Source organism: Poromitra crassiceps, assembly GCF_964638095.1.
Source record: "Poromitra crassiceps genome assembly, chromosome: 6".
NCBI classification, from domain to species: Eukaryota; Metazoa; Chordata; class Actinopteri; order Beryciformes; family Melamphaidae; genus Poromitra; species Poromitra crassiceps.
The window spans coordinates 39,340,321-39,358,739 of NC_139627.1; the positions used below are offsets into that span (position 1 = coordinate 39,340,321).

Below are 18,419 nucleotides of genomic sequence, written 5' to 3' on the forward strand. Positions count from 1 at the left end.
CACAGCTTGCTGATTGCTTTTACACAATTGCATTGTCCCCAGGCGTTGTTTAGCAGAGTGTAGATATGTGCTTCAGTGAGCATGACATCATAATTGAATGTATGAGAAAGAAATTGATACAGTGTAGCTCCTGCGATTAAATTCTTATATTGCCACGGGGAAAACTTGTGCAAGAAAGAACTACAGTACAAATGTAATGCTGATGCTACATGTACAAAAAAATCTATAGTTTTATAATAGGCTACAGTTTGAACACCCTTCCAATGTAAATAGTAGCAAATAGGCATTTTCTTGTCAATATCTCGCCAATATTCCAGCACTGTGGTATTTCATTGATTGTGCATATGTGTGTGTCTTGTCTTACCAAGTGGAGCAAAGAGCCTCCAGAGGAGATGGGAGTGTTGGGGTCAGCTCCCTCCTTCAGCAGACGCAGCACTGCAACACAGCAACGCACACATGGCTGTCATTTACCCCCATGCATAGGTTAACACGTACCTGCTGTATGTGAGGACAGCTAGGGTGCCCAGGGCCTGTACAGAAGGCATGGACATGGACACGGACACGGACACACACACACACACACACACACACACACACACACAGAGAGCGAGAGAGATCTCCGTGTCCTCCAAGTGCCCTTGAAGAGTCAATGTGGATCAGAGTGTGTGTGTGTGTGTGTGTGTGTGTGTGTGTGTGTGTGTGTGTGTGTGTGTGTGTGTGCGCGCGTTCCACAACAGGGCCAGTCAGCAGCACAGCCCCCACTCACACACTGACACAGATCTGCTGAAGAAAACACAAACCATTCCAGAGAAGGAGACTCAGTCAGCCATATACAGATGAGCACAGATAGTTGTAGGCTACCTGAGGTCACAGTTATATTCAAATGGTCAAGGTCGAGGAATATTCAAGGAACATTTTGGGAGATTTGCTTAGATATTTGCCATATTCCCAGTAAGACGAGATGAGTAGAAAGTAGCGACGCGCCCCTCCTGCTAGTTAGCTTAGCACAATGACTGGTAGTCCGCAGAAATGGCTAGCATACCCCCGTTAAGTCACCAAATACACATTCCAGCAGCGCCAAAACACTCTTACTGTATGTGTTGTTGTGTGACTCATGCATTCACCACGCTATGAAATAATAAAGTAAAATTATGAGACATTGTAATTTCCATTGTACATTTCCTGACAAAACCGGATGTAGAAAATTACAATGTCTCATAATTTTACATTATTATTTCATAACATGGTGAATGCACAAGTCACAAGAACATGTACATATGTAAGAGTATATAAGAGCGTTTTGGTGCTGTTGGAATTTGGTGACTTAGCGGGGGTAGGCTAGCCATTTGCACGGACTACCAGTCATTGTGCTAAGCTAACTAGCGTTGCTACTTTCTACTACACGCACAGAGAAGAGAAGGGCATCTATCCTCTCGTCTTACTATCAGGAAAATGGTAAATAGGCCAATCTCCCAAAATGTTGCCGTGTTCCTTTAAAGATCAACCATTTGATAAACTCTATGGATCAGACTACCATAATAACATTTACCATCAGGGTGGCCAGCAATTATTTTTAGACTAATAAAACTATTTATTTAAAATCTGTAATGTATCTGACAAAGAAAGAAAGAAATATGAAATGAATAAGGGGGGGGGAGAGAGAGAGAGCGAGCACTGGAGTGTGTGAAAGAGAGTGATAGTGATAGATAGTAAATATAGTGAGATGGACAGATGAGAGAGGACGAGCAGAGTGGTTTGGATATACAGTATGTGATGTCACTGACACTGACAGCACTAGATGGATAGTGAGTAAACCCAGGAAGACCTTATGCCAGCAAAACAGCCACCATGGTCATGCAATCCCAAGCCACACACACATTCGCGCAGGCGCACTCACAGACACACACATACACACGCGCGCACACACACACACACACGCACCAAACACACTTTGAGCAAAGCCTGTGTAGATGGTAACCATGGTAATTACCGTGGTGATAATTCCATGAATCCTGTTGATGACCCCCATGAGGTCATTTGACTTAAGTGGTCATTATCTAGATAGATGTGTTTAATGACCTCATTTAACACTCACACTCTCGCTCACACACACACACACACGCACACTCGCACGCACGCACACGGGGCGGCTGTGGTTCAGGAGGTAGAGCGGGTCATAAACGAATCAGAAGGTCGGTGGTTCGATCCCCGGCTCTGCCTGTCGAAGTGTCCTTGGGAAAGACACTGAACCCCAAATTGCTCCCGATGTCTGTGCCAGCACCCTGTGTGGTAGCTTGCCGCCTTCGGTGTATGAATGTGTGTGAGAGTGGGTATAATAGTGCTTTGGATAAAAGCGCTTTATAAATGCAGTCCATTTAAACACACACACGCAGCAGCTGCAAGGACATTAGGCGTGTAACGGTTGACAAAATTCACAGTTCGGATTGATACGACACAGTGGTGTGACGGTTCGGTAAGGTTTTGATACAGCAACAAAGTAGAAATGCCAGAGAAATTTCCTTGATTTCCTTGATTTCATTTGTACCTGAATAGCACTTTGTTTTTTCTTTAACAAAGTGATGTTAAGTGTATACTACACTAGCCAGCAACATGATCAGCAGCGCAATTAGCATTGCTCTCTAATGTCACTGGTTAACCATCATTAACAAGCTATAGCTGCTAATTAGGCTGATTCATTCATTTCCCTACAGGTCAAGTATCAAACTCTCTCCTCTTACCTGAAGCCACAAGTCTTTGAAAACACGCACACACGCACGCACGCACGCACACACACACACACACACACACACACACACACACACACACACACACACACACACTTTCCCATTCTTGTAATGGGGCACTCAGTACTTACTGTAATGGCCTTTAAATGGTTGAGGAGAAACAAACCGGCTGACCTCAGAGTCAGTCTACTTCACAACAGACCAGCAGTTGGGGCTCATCTAGAGCTAAACTAGCTACCAGGGAATAGTGCACTCATTTACCCGTCTATCCAACACAATATCATATGGCTGCTCAATTAGTGAATGTGAATCAACGGTTTTTAAGTAGGCAAGTGTAACCGAATGAATGTGAGTCCTCGTGAGTCCCGAGTGGTAGCGAGTAGGTTGGTTAAACTCACTCCCCCAGTACAAAGGCCCCACCAAGGGAGCTAGCTCTCTTGGTGCAGTGGTTAAGCGTGCCCGTCCCGCAAGGTTTGCTGCAATTACCACCAACACAACGCCGGTACACAAGTATCATTAATATAAGCATCATCAGATTTGCCACTAGATGAAACTGCAGTACAGTAAGCAGTAACAGATTTGAGTTTGAGGAGTGAAATCCTTCAACGCAGTAGTCAACAGCCAGGAGGACTCCGGGCAGTCTCTCTGCTCTCTAGGCCTCCCATCTGTCAGCCCTAATTACTGCCTCTTTGATGGAGACAGAATAACTTGTCTGTGTTTTATGGGACATTATTGAGCGTGTCTAAAGAGAGGTCAAGGGTCAAGAGCAACATATTGACCCCCAGGGCAATAAAAAAAACAAAGACGTGTGCCTGGCAATATGGCCAGAAGTAATCAATAGCACTGTTGTACTACACCACCATGTTTCCAGTCTCTGTATCAGGCACATCTATCAACCACGTCCACTTTTGATCCTTGAATAAATCTATGAATCTGTGAATCTATCAGCAACACCAGGAATACCATGTCAACTATTTGATTTGAAGATTAGTGTGTAGGTGAAATGCAAAGCAGTTTTAAACAACGTGTAGTTTCAGTCAAAATTCAATGAATAAAGCTAGAGTAGGCTGCGACTCAAGGGGGCTAGTTAGCTCAGTGGTGCCTTGTACTGTACGGGCCTTTTGCATCACCGCTGTAAACGGTCTCAGTCAAGAAAACCATCCCAGGTAGAATCTGTACACCGGTTTTGTTCTCATATGAAGCTTTCACTAACTGTTGCTGTTGTGTTTAGGTGATTGACTGAGGCTCTATTATGTGTTGTCAAACACATTTCCTTTAGGTAATGGGAGAAGTACAAACATGTGCGGATGTCTCTCAGAGACATTTCATTAAGTCCATGTTGAACGTCCATAAAGTGCCTGCAGAAGCTTTTATAGGCCATCCCTATAGGTTCACTGCTAGTTTCACTGGAAGATAGTCCTCAACCCCTGATTTTGTGAGAGTCTACCCTCCCCACACCAGCAGAGGTGCTGGAGCACTGACCGGGACCACTTGGGACCACGGGACCAACAAATGTTAATTTTCTCTCTATGATACATCACTGAATTGCACTAAATTGTCAGTCGGTGTTTGATTATATGTTGACTTCAATCTGGCGACTGTGTGTGTGTGTGTGTGTGTGTGTGTGTGTGTGTGTGTGTGTGTGTGTGTGTGTGTATTCGTCAGGAGGAAATGGAAGAGTGGGCGAGAAGCAGTCGACTGTCATTTTGTGGAAAACTGTGCAACAGCTGTTCGAGACATATGTGGAGTTTCCATGGCAACCAGAGAGGAGCTGGTAGAGAGAGAGGGAGGGTAAGGTAAAGGTAAAGTCCCACTGATTGTCACACAATGTGTGAAATTTGTTCTCCGCATTTGACCCATCCCCTGGGGGGGGGGGGGGGGGGGGGGGGGGGGGGTAACCTGACGCTGCCAGATTGATGAGTTTGCTTCACATTCTGTTTCACAAACGGGGGGCAAGCAAAGTCTTCATCAAAAACCAAGGACTAACTAGATTCCTAACTAGATGTCCACGCCGCCGCCGCGAGTCATTAATCGATGCAAACCAAAGAGAGATTCCATGCAGAAACTTTACAGCTCAGATAAACATCCACACTAGTCACAATTATCTTCAATACGCTGCATGACGACGCAGTCAACATTAAAGAGCTCCCTATGTGAGTAGAGATGAAACGATTAATCGTCATAAAATTTGGTTAGTATTACCTTTTCAAAATTTAATCATCATTAAAACCATGTTACCGTGATGACAGCCTACTGTAAAGCTAAGCTTTGATTAAAGACACAGAGGTAAGACCTGAAAAATCCACTTCAGGGTCTCTTGCTTAAGGAGATAATTACCAAGTGCCCTTGACAGTTACACCATAGATATTATATTACTATGGATGGGTCACCGCAGGCTCCGCCAATTCGAACAAATGGTAGCAGCAAGTCTCCCACACGTGACTCCAAGCCTCAGACCTGCCGAAAGTCTCCTATAAGTGGCCGTGTCAGTGGAAAACCATGGGCAAAACCCACGTGACAAAATGACAGGAAGTGAGTTGAAGTTGGGCCATCTTATGTGAAGCACTTTGAATTGCCTCTATCTGATTTTATGCAAACCCAATGCTGTGGCATGTATGAGCAACAGAAGACGCAAGGTACCAGTAGAGTAGAGGGCATGCTTGGCGTCCAAACTACAGTATAAAGACAAAGCTGTTATGAAATGTATATTTTATCCTCTTTTTTTTATTTTCTTATGTCATCCATTTTATGTGAAGCACTTTGAACTGCATCTGTGTATGAAATGTGCTATACAAATAACTTAAAGGAACACTCCGCCCATTTTCAACCAGCTTTGTATCATTAGAACATCAGTAGTATATCAGAAAACTGTAAACTGTTTTGAAGTCTGTCATTTAATTTGACAGTTATTGAGTGTTAAAGTGTGGACCAGTGACATCACTGGTCCACACTAACTCAAATTAATAACTCATTAACTCAAATCAACTCTCAATAACTGTCAAACTATTCATCATTCATCTAGTTTGACAGTTATTGAGAGTTGATTTGAGTTAATGAGTTATTAATTTGAGTTAGTGTGGACCAGTGATGTCACTGGTCCACACTTTAACACTCAATAACTGTCAAATTAAATGACAGACTTCAAAACAGTTTACAGTTTTCTGATATACTACTGATGTTCTAATGATACAAAGCTGGTTGAAAATGGGCAGAGTGTTCCTTTAACTTGACTTGGGCAGTCTTGCTTGAAATCCCATTGTCTTTGGTTACACCAGAAACATTAGCACTATTGCACTGCTGTACAAAGAGACACATACAGTATATCTCTCCTACACTAAGAGATGATTAGCCTGGTAAACCAGCCCGTCACGTGAACTCACATTTCATTTGGTTCTGCGTGACGGTCTGGCCCCAAAGCCTGGGAGGGTGTTTAGCGGAAATTGCAGAGCAGAAGAGCCAATCAGCGACTGCGCTGTGATTGACAGCACAAGTTGGCCAATCAGGAACGCCACTAGCACTGCACTAACAAAACAATAATGGCCGCCTCCTTGCCTGATCGTCTCAAGGAGTAATGTCAGCGTTTGTCTAGTTTAAACAGCCATAAAGTGCAGTTATTGCAGAAATAGACTCAATAACAACAATTAAACAATTAAACAAGTACAGGAGTATCGCCGCAACCGCAGAGTTTCTTGGCGGAAAACATGTTTTTGCCATTCTCCCGAGTGGATTTGGGTTTGACTGTATCCGACCTTGATTGGCTGAAGGAGTTGTCTGTCAAGGCAACTACGCCCGCCCATGCTCCCGCCCCTGCTAAGGACTGGGTGAAGAGTTGGGGCCAGACCGTCACGCAGAACCAAATGAAATGTGAGTTCACGTGACAGGCTGGTTTACCAGGCTAAGAGATGATGTCATTACCTTTAAAATCGAAACATGCAAGTGACACCATGAGAACATTGTTTTTAAATTACATTATTTTCTCCTCTTCTTCATTGTGCACTTTAACTACTGCATTTACGCACACTGTTGCACCGAAGTTGCTGAACTTGAACAAAGTAGATATAATATAATGCACACATCGAATGAGCACATCAGTGCAAGATCCAATGTACTTTTCTCCAACCATCCCATTTCGCTTCTCATCATTATATTCTTCGATTTTGATCAAATCCCTATAATGCATTTTCCATAATATGACACTTACAGGATTATTGTCATTTTCTTCATCCAGCTACAAGCTACATTCTTCCCCGTATAAAGCATTATTCCCCAACGGCCCAAGATGAGATTCTGTTCAAATCCTGCTTCTGTTCTGCTCTGGGGTCCTTATCACACATTCATAGTCACAAGAGACACCGTCTCACCTCACTGCCTCATGTTTCTCAAATGGGCTTTGAAATTATTAATTTTGTACCTTTGTTTCTATCCTTGAAGGATCTGTACTGTTCTGCAATAACACAGAACTCTGACGTGTGCTGTAAGATCGATGGAAGATGACTTTTCCTCTCCCCTTCTCCAGAGAGGAAGGGTTTTGGTGTATTTCAGGTATGACACTCTCTCATTAATTTACAGTAGAGTATTTGTACTGCAGAATGTCACAGACAGCATGTGCCGTGTGTGTGTGTGTGTGTGTGTGTGTGTGTGCTATTTGAAGGAACAAAGAATTCCCTCCAGAAAAGCTCATTCACCACTTCTTACTATACAGTAGTTGACATAATCAACACGAGGGGTTTCATTCCAAATACTCTATATCTGTTTTGGAAATAAATTGCAGAGAAATTCAGTTTTGAAGTCAATATTCTATCCTCCAAAAGTATTTTGTATTTTGTAAGCAAAGATCCTATGATGAATCATAAAATAATTAGTAACCCATAATGTGTTTTACTTTCATGCCATCATTAAGTAAGAGATTGGATATCCGATTTTTTGAATCAAACTCTTGAAATACACTCCTTATTCTTATGTTTTGCTCATGACTACTAGAGTAGTCTCCTCAGGTTATCCAGCCCAGCCCAAGTAGCTAACAACTTGTCATTGTTTGTGGGCAGTATAGACCTTATTCGCTAACCGCGGACAGCGCCATATTGTTGACATACCGTCCTGCAGCTGACAACTATAGTTACTATAGTAACAGCCTTATTGTCGTTTCTGTTCCATTACAAAATAGCGATAGTGATGACAGCAATAAAAACCCCAGAGTTGTTGTTTGTGTGCTGCCGTTAATGCCTGTAATAATAAACAAAAGAAAAAACGAGGTGAACAGACTTTGCTGTGAGGAGCTGTCAGAAAGTTTCACCTGTCTCTCCCAACTATGCACACATCTCCTGTGCTGCCGACGTATCCTCCGTCTCGCTCCCTTCACGTCTGTGGACGGTAGAGATAGAAACGAACCACAGGGACTTTATTGCTGTCATTACTACAGCCATGCCTAACGCAGGTCACCATCCGAACACAATTGGAACGATACAGGTAACGCTAACGGCGGCTAGCTTCCTATAAACGCTGGTCTCACATAGGTTGTCACTTAAAGCTGCAGCGCTATGTCGAGAATATGGCGGCGGTGGCCGTGCCCGTACGTGAGTGATGTCAATCGAATAAGGTCTATTGTATTGGGGAAAAGACTCCAAGCACTGCAGACAAGTGGGTGTGTTTTAGTCCACTTTCTGGGCCGGCCAGATTTGAGGAATCAACGTCATAACATACTTCTCTTTACAATGCCCCTGCGTGTCATAATCTTAATTGGAAAACTCAGAGACAATTTCAAGTTAAAATTGAGCACTATGGACCTCAGAGAGAAAATTAGTTCACAAATGTACTTTAGTTCTGCCCCCCTCAGTTTTTCTGCCATTTTCTCCCATCATGAAAGCTATCATGTACATGTTCCTCCACCACCTGCCTGGGTCTAGGCCCTGCTCTGACTGTCTCTGCTTGTGTTTTATCATGTGGGGGGATTTGGCCGGGTGTCGTGGTGGTGTGACATGTTTTCTCCTCTGGCTGCTGGATGGATGTGGGGCAGAGCAGAGGCGGTCAGCTCTCTTCCCTGACTGATACACCAAAGACAGCTAACTGTCTGGAGCGTCCCCCTCTAGTGGACATCACTACTCTGCAGCAGCAGCAGCCATGAGATGTCCAACAAAGCACTACTGCCTTGTCTCACAACCACAACAGGTGTCCTCTGACGAGCCATGTCCATACACGCTGGATACCATTTAGAAAAACATATGTCATATACAAGCAACCGTTTAGCATGTATGTGAGTATCTCATGCGTAGTATGATTACATTTTCCACAATCTTGTGAGTGAATGATCATTAATTATCCATTATTATCATTACTTAATCATATTCAGACAGGAAACCACACATGAGGGTGGAGGCTATGACTAGGCTATTAATATAACTTCTTCTGCCGTCGCTACAGAGAACTGATTAGCCTGTGAGTCCTTGTGGTGAGCCTGCAGCCTGGATCTATACACACTGATCAATAAGGTGGGTGGAAAGTCAGAGAAGTGTGTGTGTGTGTGTGTGTGTGTGTGTGTGTGTGTGTGTGTGTGTGTGTGTGTGGCGGGGGCGGAGGGTTTTCTCACAGATGGGGCATGGGGGCCGACATCTCATGTAATTACACTCCTCTTAAGTGTCAGGATGTCTCAATCTCTTGATCTGATTAGTGTGATACATGAACATGTATGCATGCCTGCACACACACGGGCACACACACACACGCACGCACACACACGCACGCACACACGCACACATCATATTGCTAAAGCTAAGCTAGTATGGCACTCTGTTTATCAATGTTAAAAGCGATGGCCTACATGAGATTCAGACTCAGCCGACCAGCAACTCGGAGGAGGTACGTTCAGTGTTGCTCAAGGACACTCGGTCAGGGATGGACAGTTGGACACATTGGACCTTGCGGGGATCTAACCAGTCAGATGTGGGTTACAAGATGGGCTCATCGAGGTGGGTCAAAATGATAATAGTACATGATAATGGTGACGATAGTGATAATAGCTGACTTTAGGGCATTTTGTGAAACTGTATAGATAAGTGTTTAATACTGGCCTTACACAAGACGATATCTGAAGCCACTTCACAATTCTTGGCTCAAAAGGTTTGTGATGTCAATGATGCAATATATAACTGTACACCATCAACAGCCAATAGGTGTGCTGTCTTTGGCTGACATCTGCTCCTGTAGTGACAGGTAACAATGCTCTACAGAGTAAACATGGCGATACCAAGTCCTGGTTCCATTGGACTGGACGAGAGCTGTGGAGAGAACGAGAGTTCATCTCACTCTCTCTCTGCATGGTGTGCTTTGTTGTGTGTGTGTGTGTGTGTGTGTGTGTGTGTGTGTGTGTGTGTGTGTGTGTGTGTGTGTGTGTGTGTGTGTGTGTGTGTGTGTGTGTGTGTGCGTGTGCGTGTGCGTGCGTGTTCGTGTGTGCGTGTGCGTGTGTGTGTGTGTGTGCGCGTGTGCGTGTGAGGATGGATCACCCGCACTAAATCATTTGATCACCTCACCCCTGTCCTCATTCAACTCCACTGGCTTCCCATTCACTACCGGCTTGACTTCAAAAACCTTCTGCTCACTTACAAAGCCCTACACAACCTAGCACCCACACATCTCTCTGACCTCCTCCAGGAATACACCCCTTCCCGCTCCCAACGCTCTTCCTCAGCTGGCCTCCTGACCCCCCCCCCCTCCCCCCCCTCCTTCCAACAATGCTTGTTTTTATGTATGATCTTTTAGAATGTCATGTCTCTTTTATGCACTGTACAATGACCTTGGGTGTTTTGAAAGGTGTCACCAAATAAAATGTATTATTATTAGTATAATGCCACTTATCTCCCCATTCGGAATTTCTGTTTCAGAGAAAAGGTAGGCCTATGTCTAAAGAAATCTAATTTGCAATAGAACGGTACCAGATATCTCCATACAACTACTGGTCAGTGTTCAATAGCACCCTAGACAATTCAGTAATGGTATATTTTTAGGGATTTCTGTTTTTCTGATAAATGAGAGAAAAGTGATGGAGTCCTTTGTTCCTATCACCACAAAGTACAATTTCCGCCTAAACTAAAGCTATGTTTACAGGACTATAATTCATTATCTTTTTAGGTAAATCATTTTCTGACTATTTGGTGATGTAGGGCAGCCACCTGGTTCATACCTCAGCAAATATGACGAGGAAAAGAGTGAGCATTCTCAAGTTATGGGCTTTTATGCCACTTATTCCCCATTGGGAATGACATACAATAATTTGACTGTTTCAGTGAAGAGGTATAGGCCTATGTCTAAAGAAATCTCATTTGCAATAGAACTGTACCAGATATCTCCATACAACTACTGGTCAGTGTTCAATAGCACCATAGACAATTCAGTAATGGTATATTTTTCAAAGATTTCACTTTTTCTGATAAATGAGAGAAAAGTGATGGAGTCCTATGTTCCTATCACCACAAAGTACAATTTCCGCCTAAACTAAAGCTATATTTACAGGACTATAATTCATTATCTTTTTAGGTAAATCATCTTCTGACTATTTGGTGATGTAGGGCATCCACCTGGTTCATACCTCAGCAAATCTGATGAGGAAAAGAGTGAGCATTCTCAAGTTATGGGCTTTTATGCCACTTATTCCCCATTCGGAATGACATACAATAATTTGACTGTTTCAGTGAAGAGGTATAGGCCTATGTCTAAAGAAATCTCATTTGCAATAGAACTGTACCAGATATCTCCATACAACTACTGGTCAGTGTTCAATAGCACCATAGACAATTCAGTAATGGTATATTTTTCAGGGATTTCACTTTTTCTGATAAATGAGAGAAAAGTGATGTTACAGGACTATAATTCATTATCTTTTTAGGTAAATCATTTTCTGACTATTTGGTGATGTAGGGCAGCCACCTGTTCATACCTCAGCAAATCTGATGAGGAAAAGAGTGAGCATTCTCAAGTTATTGGCTTTTTTGTCACCTTTCCCCTATTCGGACTGGCCTAATTTGGCTTTTTTTCAGGGATTGGGGTAGTTCTAAAGAACAGCCAAAAAAACATTTCCCCCCCCATTTTTTTGTGACAACAATCAATTTCATTAATGGGAGACCCTAAAGATAAGAAAAATCATTGTCAAAATCTGAGGGCCCTTTCTGCTAGACTACGGTACATGACTCAAATTGTGTTTGCCAGGAAGCAGCACCTCACAGCCCCTAACCCTGGATGTAACATAGCATAGCATTATCTTCACAGCCCCTAACCCTGGATGAAACATACATAGCATAGCATTATCCTCACAGCCCCTAACCCTGGATGCAACATACATAGCATAGCATTATCCTCACAGCCCCTAACCCTGGATGTAACATAGCATAGCATTATCTTCACAGCCCCTAACCCTGGATGAAACATACATAGCATAGCATTATCCTCACAGCCCCTAACCCTGGATGCAACATACATAGCATAGCATTATCCTCACAGCCCCTAACCCTGGATGCAACATACATAGCATAGCATTATCTTCACAGCCCCTAACCCTGGATGCAACATACATAGCATAGCATTATCTTCACAGCCCCTAACCCTGGATGCAACATACATAGCATAGCATTATCCTCAAATCCCCTAACCCTAGATGCAACATACATAGCATTATCCTCACAGCCCCTAACCCTGGATGAAATATAGCATAGCATTATCCTCACAGCACCTAACCCTGGATGCAACATACATAGCATAGCATTATCTTCACAGCCCCTAACCCTGGATGCAACATACATAGCATAGCATTATCCTCACAGCCCCTAACCCTGGATGCAACATACATAGCATAGCATTATCCTCACAGCCCCTAACCCTGGATGCAACATACATAGCATAGCATTATCCTCACAGCCCCTAACCCTGGATGCAACATACATAGCATAGCATTATCCTCACAGCCCCTAACCCTGGATGCAACATACATACATAGCATTATCCTCACAGCCCCTAACCCTGGATGCAACATACATACATAGCATTATCCTCACAGCCCCTAACCCTGGATGCAACATACATACATAGCATTATCCTCACAGCCCCTAACCCTGGATGCAACATACATAGCATAGCATTATCCTCACAGCACCTAACCCTGGATGAAATATAGCATAGCATTATCCTGTGGGAAGGGGACGACATGATGGGAATTGATTGTGGGTTCCTCCACGGCTCTCGAGGGCAACAGCTGATGCCGCTCCACTTGTGTCTCATTGGGATGAAGTTAAGAGATGAGTTTGGGAAAAGCAATTTCACCAAACGTCAACGCAAGTGAAGCACATGTTTGCATATGACAGATACTGTAAGAACGGAGAAGGGAGATGAGGTAGACTATATGGTGTGCGTCTCTCTTTCTATAGGGAGGTGAGGTAGACTATATGGTGTGCTGTGCTTTTCTCTTTCTAAAGGGTTGGGTTTATCCATCCTTCTCTTTATTTCCTTCTCCTCTAACTCATTTCCTTTTCCTGCCCACCACAACCATAAGAGAGTATTCGCGCGCGCGCGCGCGCGTGTGTGTGTGTGTGTGTGTGTGTGTGTGTGTGTGTGCGTAATATCTCTGATTACCAGGCTGCCTCCTCAGCAGAGTGAATTTCTACGTTATCACTGAATCAGATCCTGCCGGCTCCCGAAAAAAGGGTTTAATTAATGTAGGACACACTGAGAAACGCTTACTCACTCACTCTCTCTCTCTCACACACACACACACACACACACACACACACACACACACTTCTTCTCTTGCTGTCTCTCTTTCTCTCCCACTATCTGTCTCTTTCTCTCTGCCTTTCTCCTTTACCTCTGTGTGTGTGTGTGTGTGTGTGTGTGTGTGTGTGTGTGTGTGTGTGTGTGTGTGTGTGTGTGTGTGTGTGTGTGCGCGTGTGCGTGTGTGCGCGTGTATATGTATATAACATGTCTTTTCAATCTGTTCCAATCATTACCATCTGAGCGCCATGGTGCTGAAAATGGAAAAGAAAACTAATTAATTGAAGGCGAGATGAGAAGAATGCACGCAGTTAATTTGAGATAACAGCAATTTCAAACCTATCAGTGTCCTTCAGCTAAGAGGCGTTCATCTTTGTTGGCCCCATATGCTCTTTGGACACAGTCTATCACTCCCATTTCCTGGTTTCATTACTTCAGGGGAGATGGAGGTATAGGCTTAACGAGACAAATGACAGCAGGAAATAATCAACAATTCATCAGAGTTTTTCTGCAGATCATATCTGATACAGAGAAGGTGATTGCATCATTCATAACAGCATGGATCCCTGCATGGGGAGAGGAATGAGCTAAAAAGAAATCCATGCTGTGAAAATGTTTGACTGGTTTTTAACTTGTGTTGATTTGTATCTTTTGTATTTTTGGTTGTTCTATACTGATGTTTTCTCATGTGTAGTATGGTCTTGTATTGTTGTGTATTGTGGCGTCGTTCCCTTCTCTGTTTGCCGCCCAGCCCAGACCTCAGGACCACAATGGAAAGAAGTTTAACAACTTTTTTTTTATATCCTGACAAATTATTTTATACTGTATGCTTGTTGGTGTATTGTATTTTTTGATTTGTCAAATAAATTAATTCATTCCCTCATACATCCTCCTCCGTTGAGGCCAGTTTTCGAGGCAAGACATTTGGTTAGCTTGGCAAAGCCAACGAGGCAACCCCAAATCCCCAAATCTATAATTACTCCATTACCCCTCTCCACCAGATTAACCCCTAGGCCTTCACTGCAACGACCCCTCTCCACCAGATTAACCCCTAGACCTTCACTGCGATGACCCCTCTCCACCAGATTAACCCCTAGACCTTCACTGCAACGACCCCTCTCCACCAGATTAACCCCTAGACCTTCACTGCAATGACCCCTCTTCACCAGATTAACCCCTAGACCTTCACTGCAATGACCCCTCTTCACCAGATTAACCCCTAGACCTTCACTGCAATGACCCCTCTCCACCAGATTAACCCCTAGACCTTCACTGCAATGACCCCTCTTCACCAGATTAACCCCTAGACCTTCACTGCAATGACCCCTCTTCACCAGATTAACCCCTAGACCTTCACTGCAATGACCCCTCTCCACCAGATTAACCCCTAGACCTTCACTGCAACGACCCCTCTCCACCAGATTAACCCCTAGACCTTCACTGCCATGACCCCTCTTCACCAGATTAACCCCTAGACCTTCACTGCGATGACCCCTCTCCACCAGATTAACCCCTAGACCTTCACTGCAATGACCCCTCTCCACCAGATTAACCCCTAGACCTTCACTGCAATGACCCCTCTTCACCAGATTAACCCCTAGACCTTCACTGCAATGACCCCTCTCCACCAGATTAACCCCTAGACCTTCACTGCAATGACCCCTCTCCACCAGATTAACCCCTAGACCTTCACTGCAATGACCCCTCTCCACCAGATTAACCCCTAGACCTTCACTGCAACGACCCCTCTCCACCAGATTAACCCCTAGACCTTCACTGCAATGACCCCTCTTCACCAGATTAACCCCTAGACCTTCACTGCAATGACCCCTCTTCACCAGATTAACCCCTAGACCTTCACTGCAATGACCCCTCTTCACCAGATTAACCCCTAGACCTTCACTGCAATGACCCCTCTCCACCAGATTAACCCCTAGACCTTCACTGCAATGACCCCTCTCCACCAGATTAACCCCTAGACCTTCACTGCAATGACCCCTCTTCACCAGATTAACCCCTAGACCTTCACTGCAACGACCCCTCTCCACCAGATTAACCCCTAGACCTTCACTGCAACGACCCCTCTCCACCAGATTAACCCCTAGACCTTCACTGCCATGACCCCTCTTCACCAGATTAACCCCTAGACCTTCACTGCGATGACCCCTCTCCACCAGATTAACCCCTAGACCTTCACTGCAATGACCCCTCTCCACCAGATTAACCCCTAGACCTTCACTGCAATGACCCCTCTTCACCAGATTAACCCCTAGACCTTCACTGCAATGACCCCTCTCCACCAGATTAACCCCTAGACCTTCACTGCAATGACCCCTCTCCACCAGATTAACCCCTAGACCTTCACTGCAATGACCCCTCTCCACCAGATTAACCCCTAGACCTTCACTGCAACGACCCCTCTCCACCAGATTAACCCCTAGACCTTCACTGCAATGACCCCTCTTCACCAGATTAACCCCTAGACCTTCACTGCAATGACCCCTCTTCACCAGATTAACCCCTAGACCTTCACTGCAATGACCCCTCTTCACCAGATTAACCCCTAGACCTTCACTGCAATGACCCCTCTCCACCAGATTAACCCCTAGACCTTCACTGCAATGACCCCTCTCCACCAGATTAACCCCTAGACCTTCACTGCAATGACCCCTCTTCACCAGATTAACCCCTAGACCTTCACTGCAATGACCCCTCTCCACCAGATTAACCCCTAGACCTTCACTGCAATGACCCCTCTCCACCAGATTAACCCCTAGACCTTCACTGCAATGACCCCTCTCCACCAGATTAACGGCCTAGACCTTCACTGCAACGACCCCTCTCCACCAGATTAACCCCTAGACCTTCACTGTGATGACCCCTCTCCACCAGATTAACCCCTAGACCTTCACTGCAATGAGCACGTTTACACATTTCCTCTGCTCTTATGATTCTGCGGTGGGGTAAAAAAATGTTCCCACATTACTCTCTGGAGGATACAAGCCTGAGGCAAACATTTTCACTCCATATAAAATGGAGAGGGGCTCAAGGCAGCAACATGCTGTGAGAAACGGTGCACTGTCATTTCACAGCACTGCAGTAACACTAAGGGATGTTCAAACAAGCGCTGTGAGGAAGTAGCACATGCTGAACTACAGTATCCAACCTAGCATGAGTTCAAAGTGGCTGAGATGGACCCACACGCCCTCAGTGAGTGATACACTCTAGCAGGCAGTCAGACCAAAAAGACAAGCCAACGCCACCTTAACAGACCACAAAGCTTTCCAACAGTACCTTGATACATCTCAGTTTTCAAAGTCAAGGAGGACAAAATTGTTGCACTGAAAAAATCAACTATTTGGACTTAACCATATTCAAGGATGAAACTGGAGCCATTCACACTTCTATCTATCGAAAAGACATGGAACGCAACTCAATACTGCATGCTACAAGCAATCACCCCAAACATCTAAAGGACAACATCCCAGTCGGTCAGTTTTTCAGGCTCAAACGCAACTGTTCAGATCCAGAGGACTTTCAATCCAAACAAGCAAACATGGCCACTTGAAAGTTGAAGTTAGAAAGTTATGCTTTATTTATCCCTTTGGGGAAATTCATCCTCTGCATTTGACCCATCCTCTACTAGGAACCTTCCTAGAACTAGGAGCAGTGGGCAGCCACTGTGCAGCGCCCGGGGACCAACTCCAGCTCTTTTTGCCAGTACCTTGGCCAGGGGCACTGACAGGAGTATTAACCCTAACATACATGTCTTTCTTTGATGGTGGGAGGAAACCGGAGCACCCGGAGAAAACCCACACGGACACGGGGAGAACATGCAAACTCCACACAGAAAGGACCTGGGACGGACCGGGGTTGGTGGACTTGGTTTAAGGAAAGAGGTTATAGATGTAACTCCATTCAGGAAGCCATACAATGGGCCTATGCCACCTCTCGTTCTGATCTCCTGTCAAATACACAGAAAGAGAAGAATCCAAGTCGGGCTTGTTTCACCACTGAATATAACCACTGTGCTTCACAAATAAAAGGGATCCTTATGAAACACTGGCATGTGCTTCAAGCAGAAAGATCTTTGAAGGACTTCTGTCAAGCTCTTCCCCTTTTTTCATTCAGGAGAGCACCTACAATAAAAAACCATGTCATGTACAAAAATATGGCTCAAAAGAAGACCACATGGCTGACAACAACGTTATAGGCGTGTATAGGTGTGGTACCTGTGCCTGCTGCAACAATACAACACATGCCAAATCATTCAACCATCCTCACACTGGGAGGAAAATCCCCATCTGGGAATTTATAAACTGTAAATCAACTCATGTGATCTACATGTTAATCTGTCCCTGTGGTCTGGCATACGTAGGACAAACCAAACGGCCCCTCAAACAACGAATATCTGAGCACAAAACTGCGATCCGTACAGGCAATATGGATTATGCTATTGCAAAACATTATGCTGAAGCAAACCATGGTTCACCCTCTTCACTAAAGTTCTATGGGATTGAAAAGGTCATGATGCCTACAAGAGGAGGCGATCTCCTGAAAAAACTGGCCCAGAGAGAAATGTTCTGGATAGACACACTCAATACTATGACACCAAACGGACTCAATGATGACTACAGCTTAACACATTCACTGCCAACAGTTTTTTTTTTACTGTAGGTAGCTTCTGCCAAGTTTTATTTTTGAGGATTCTGGCTCATCTTTCAAGAGCCGAGGATTATTTTCTGCTAGGACTTGGTGAACACAAAATATCTCAAAATAACTAATAGAATGTGTGCTTTCTCTGTCTAAAAGAGTTAGTTTGTAGAGTTAGTAGTTATGTAGGCATTAGCAGTTGAATACAGCATGGTTTCAGCGTCTGAAAATTAAAGCGGAGATAAATGCCTTTTTGTGAAATTCGATAGAACA

At 44.3% G+C, this 18,419-nt stretch overlaps 1 protein-coding gene across 1 annotated transcript in view; it reads right to left on the reverse strand.

The window, feature by feature from the left end:
* myo16 (myosin XVI) overlaps positions 1 to 18,419 on the reverse strand; it is a gene marked incomplete at both ends in the record, with an annotated part of 165,579 nt that overhangs the window by 135,212 nt on the left and 11,948 nt on the right. The window contains one exon of the mRNA XM_083638226.1: positions 365 to 435. Coding sequence (XP_083494352.1) covers positions 365 to 435 — 71 coding nt within the window. The remainder of the gene's footprint in view (positions 1 to 364; positions 436 to 18,419) is intronic.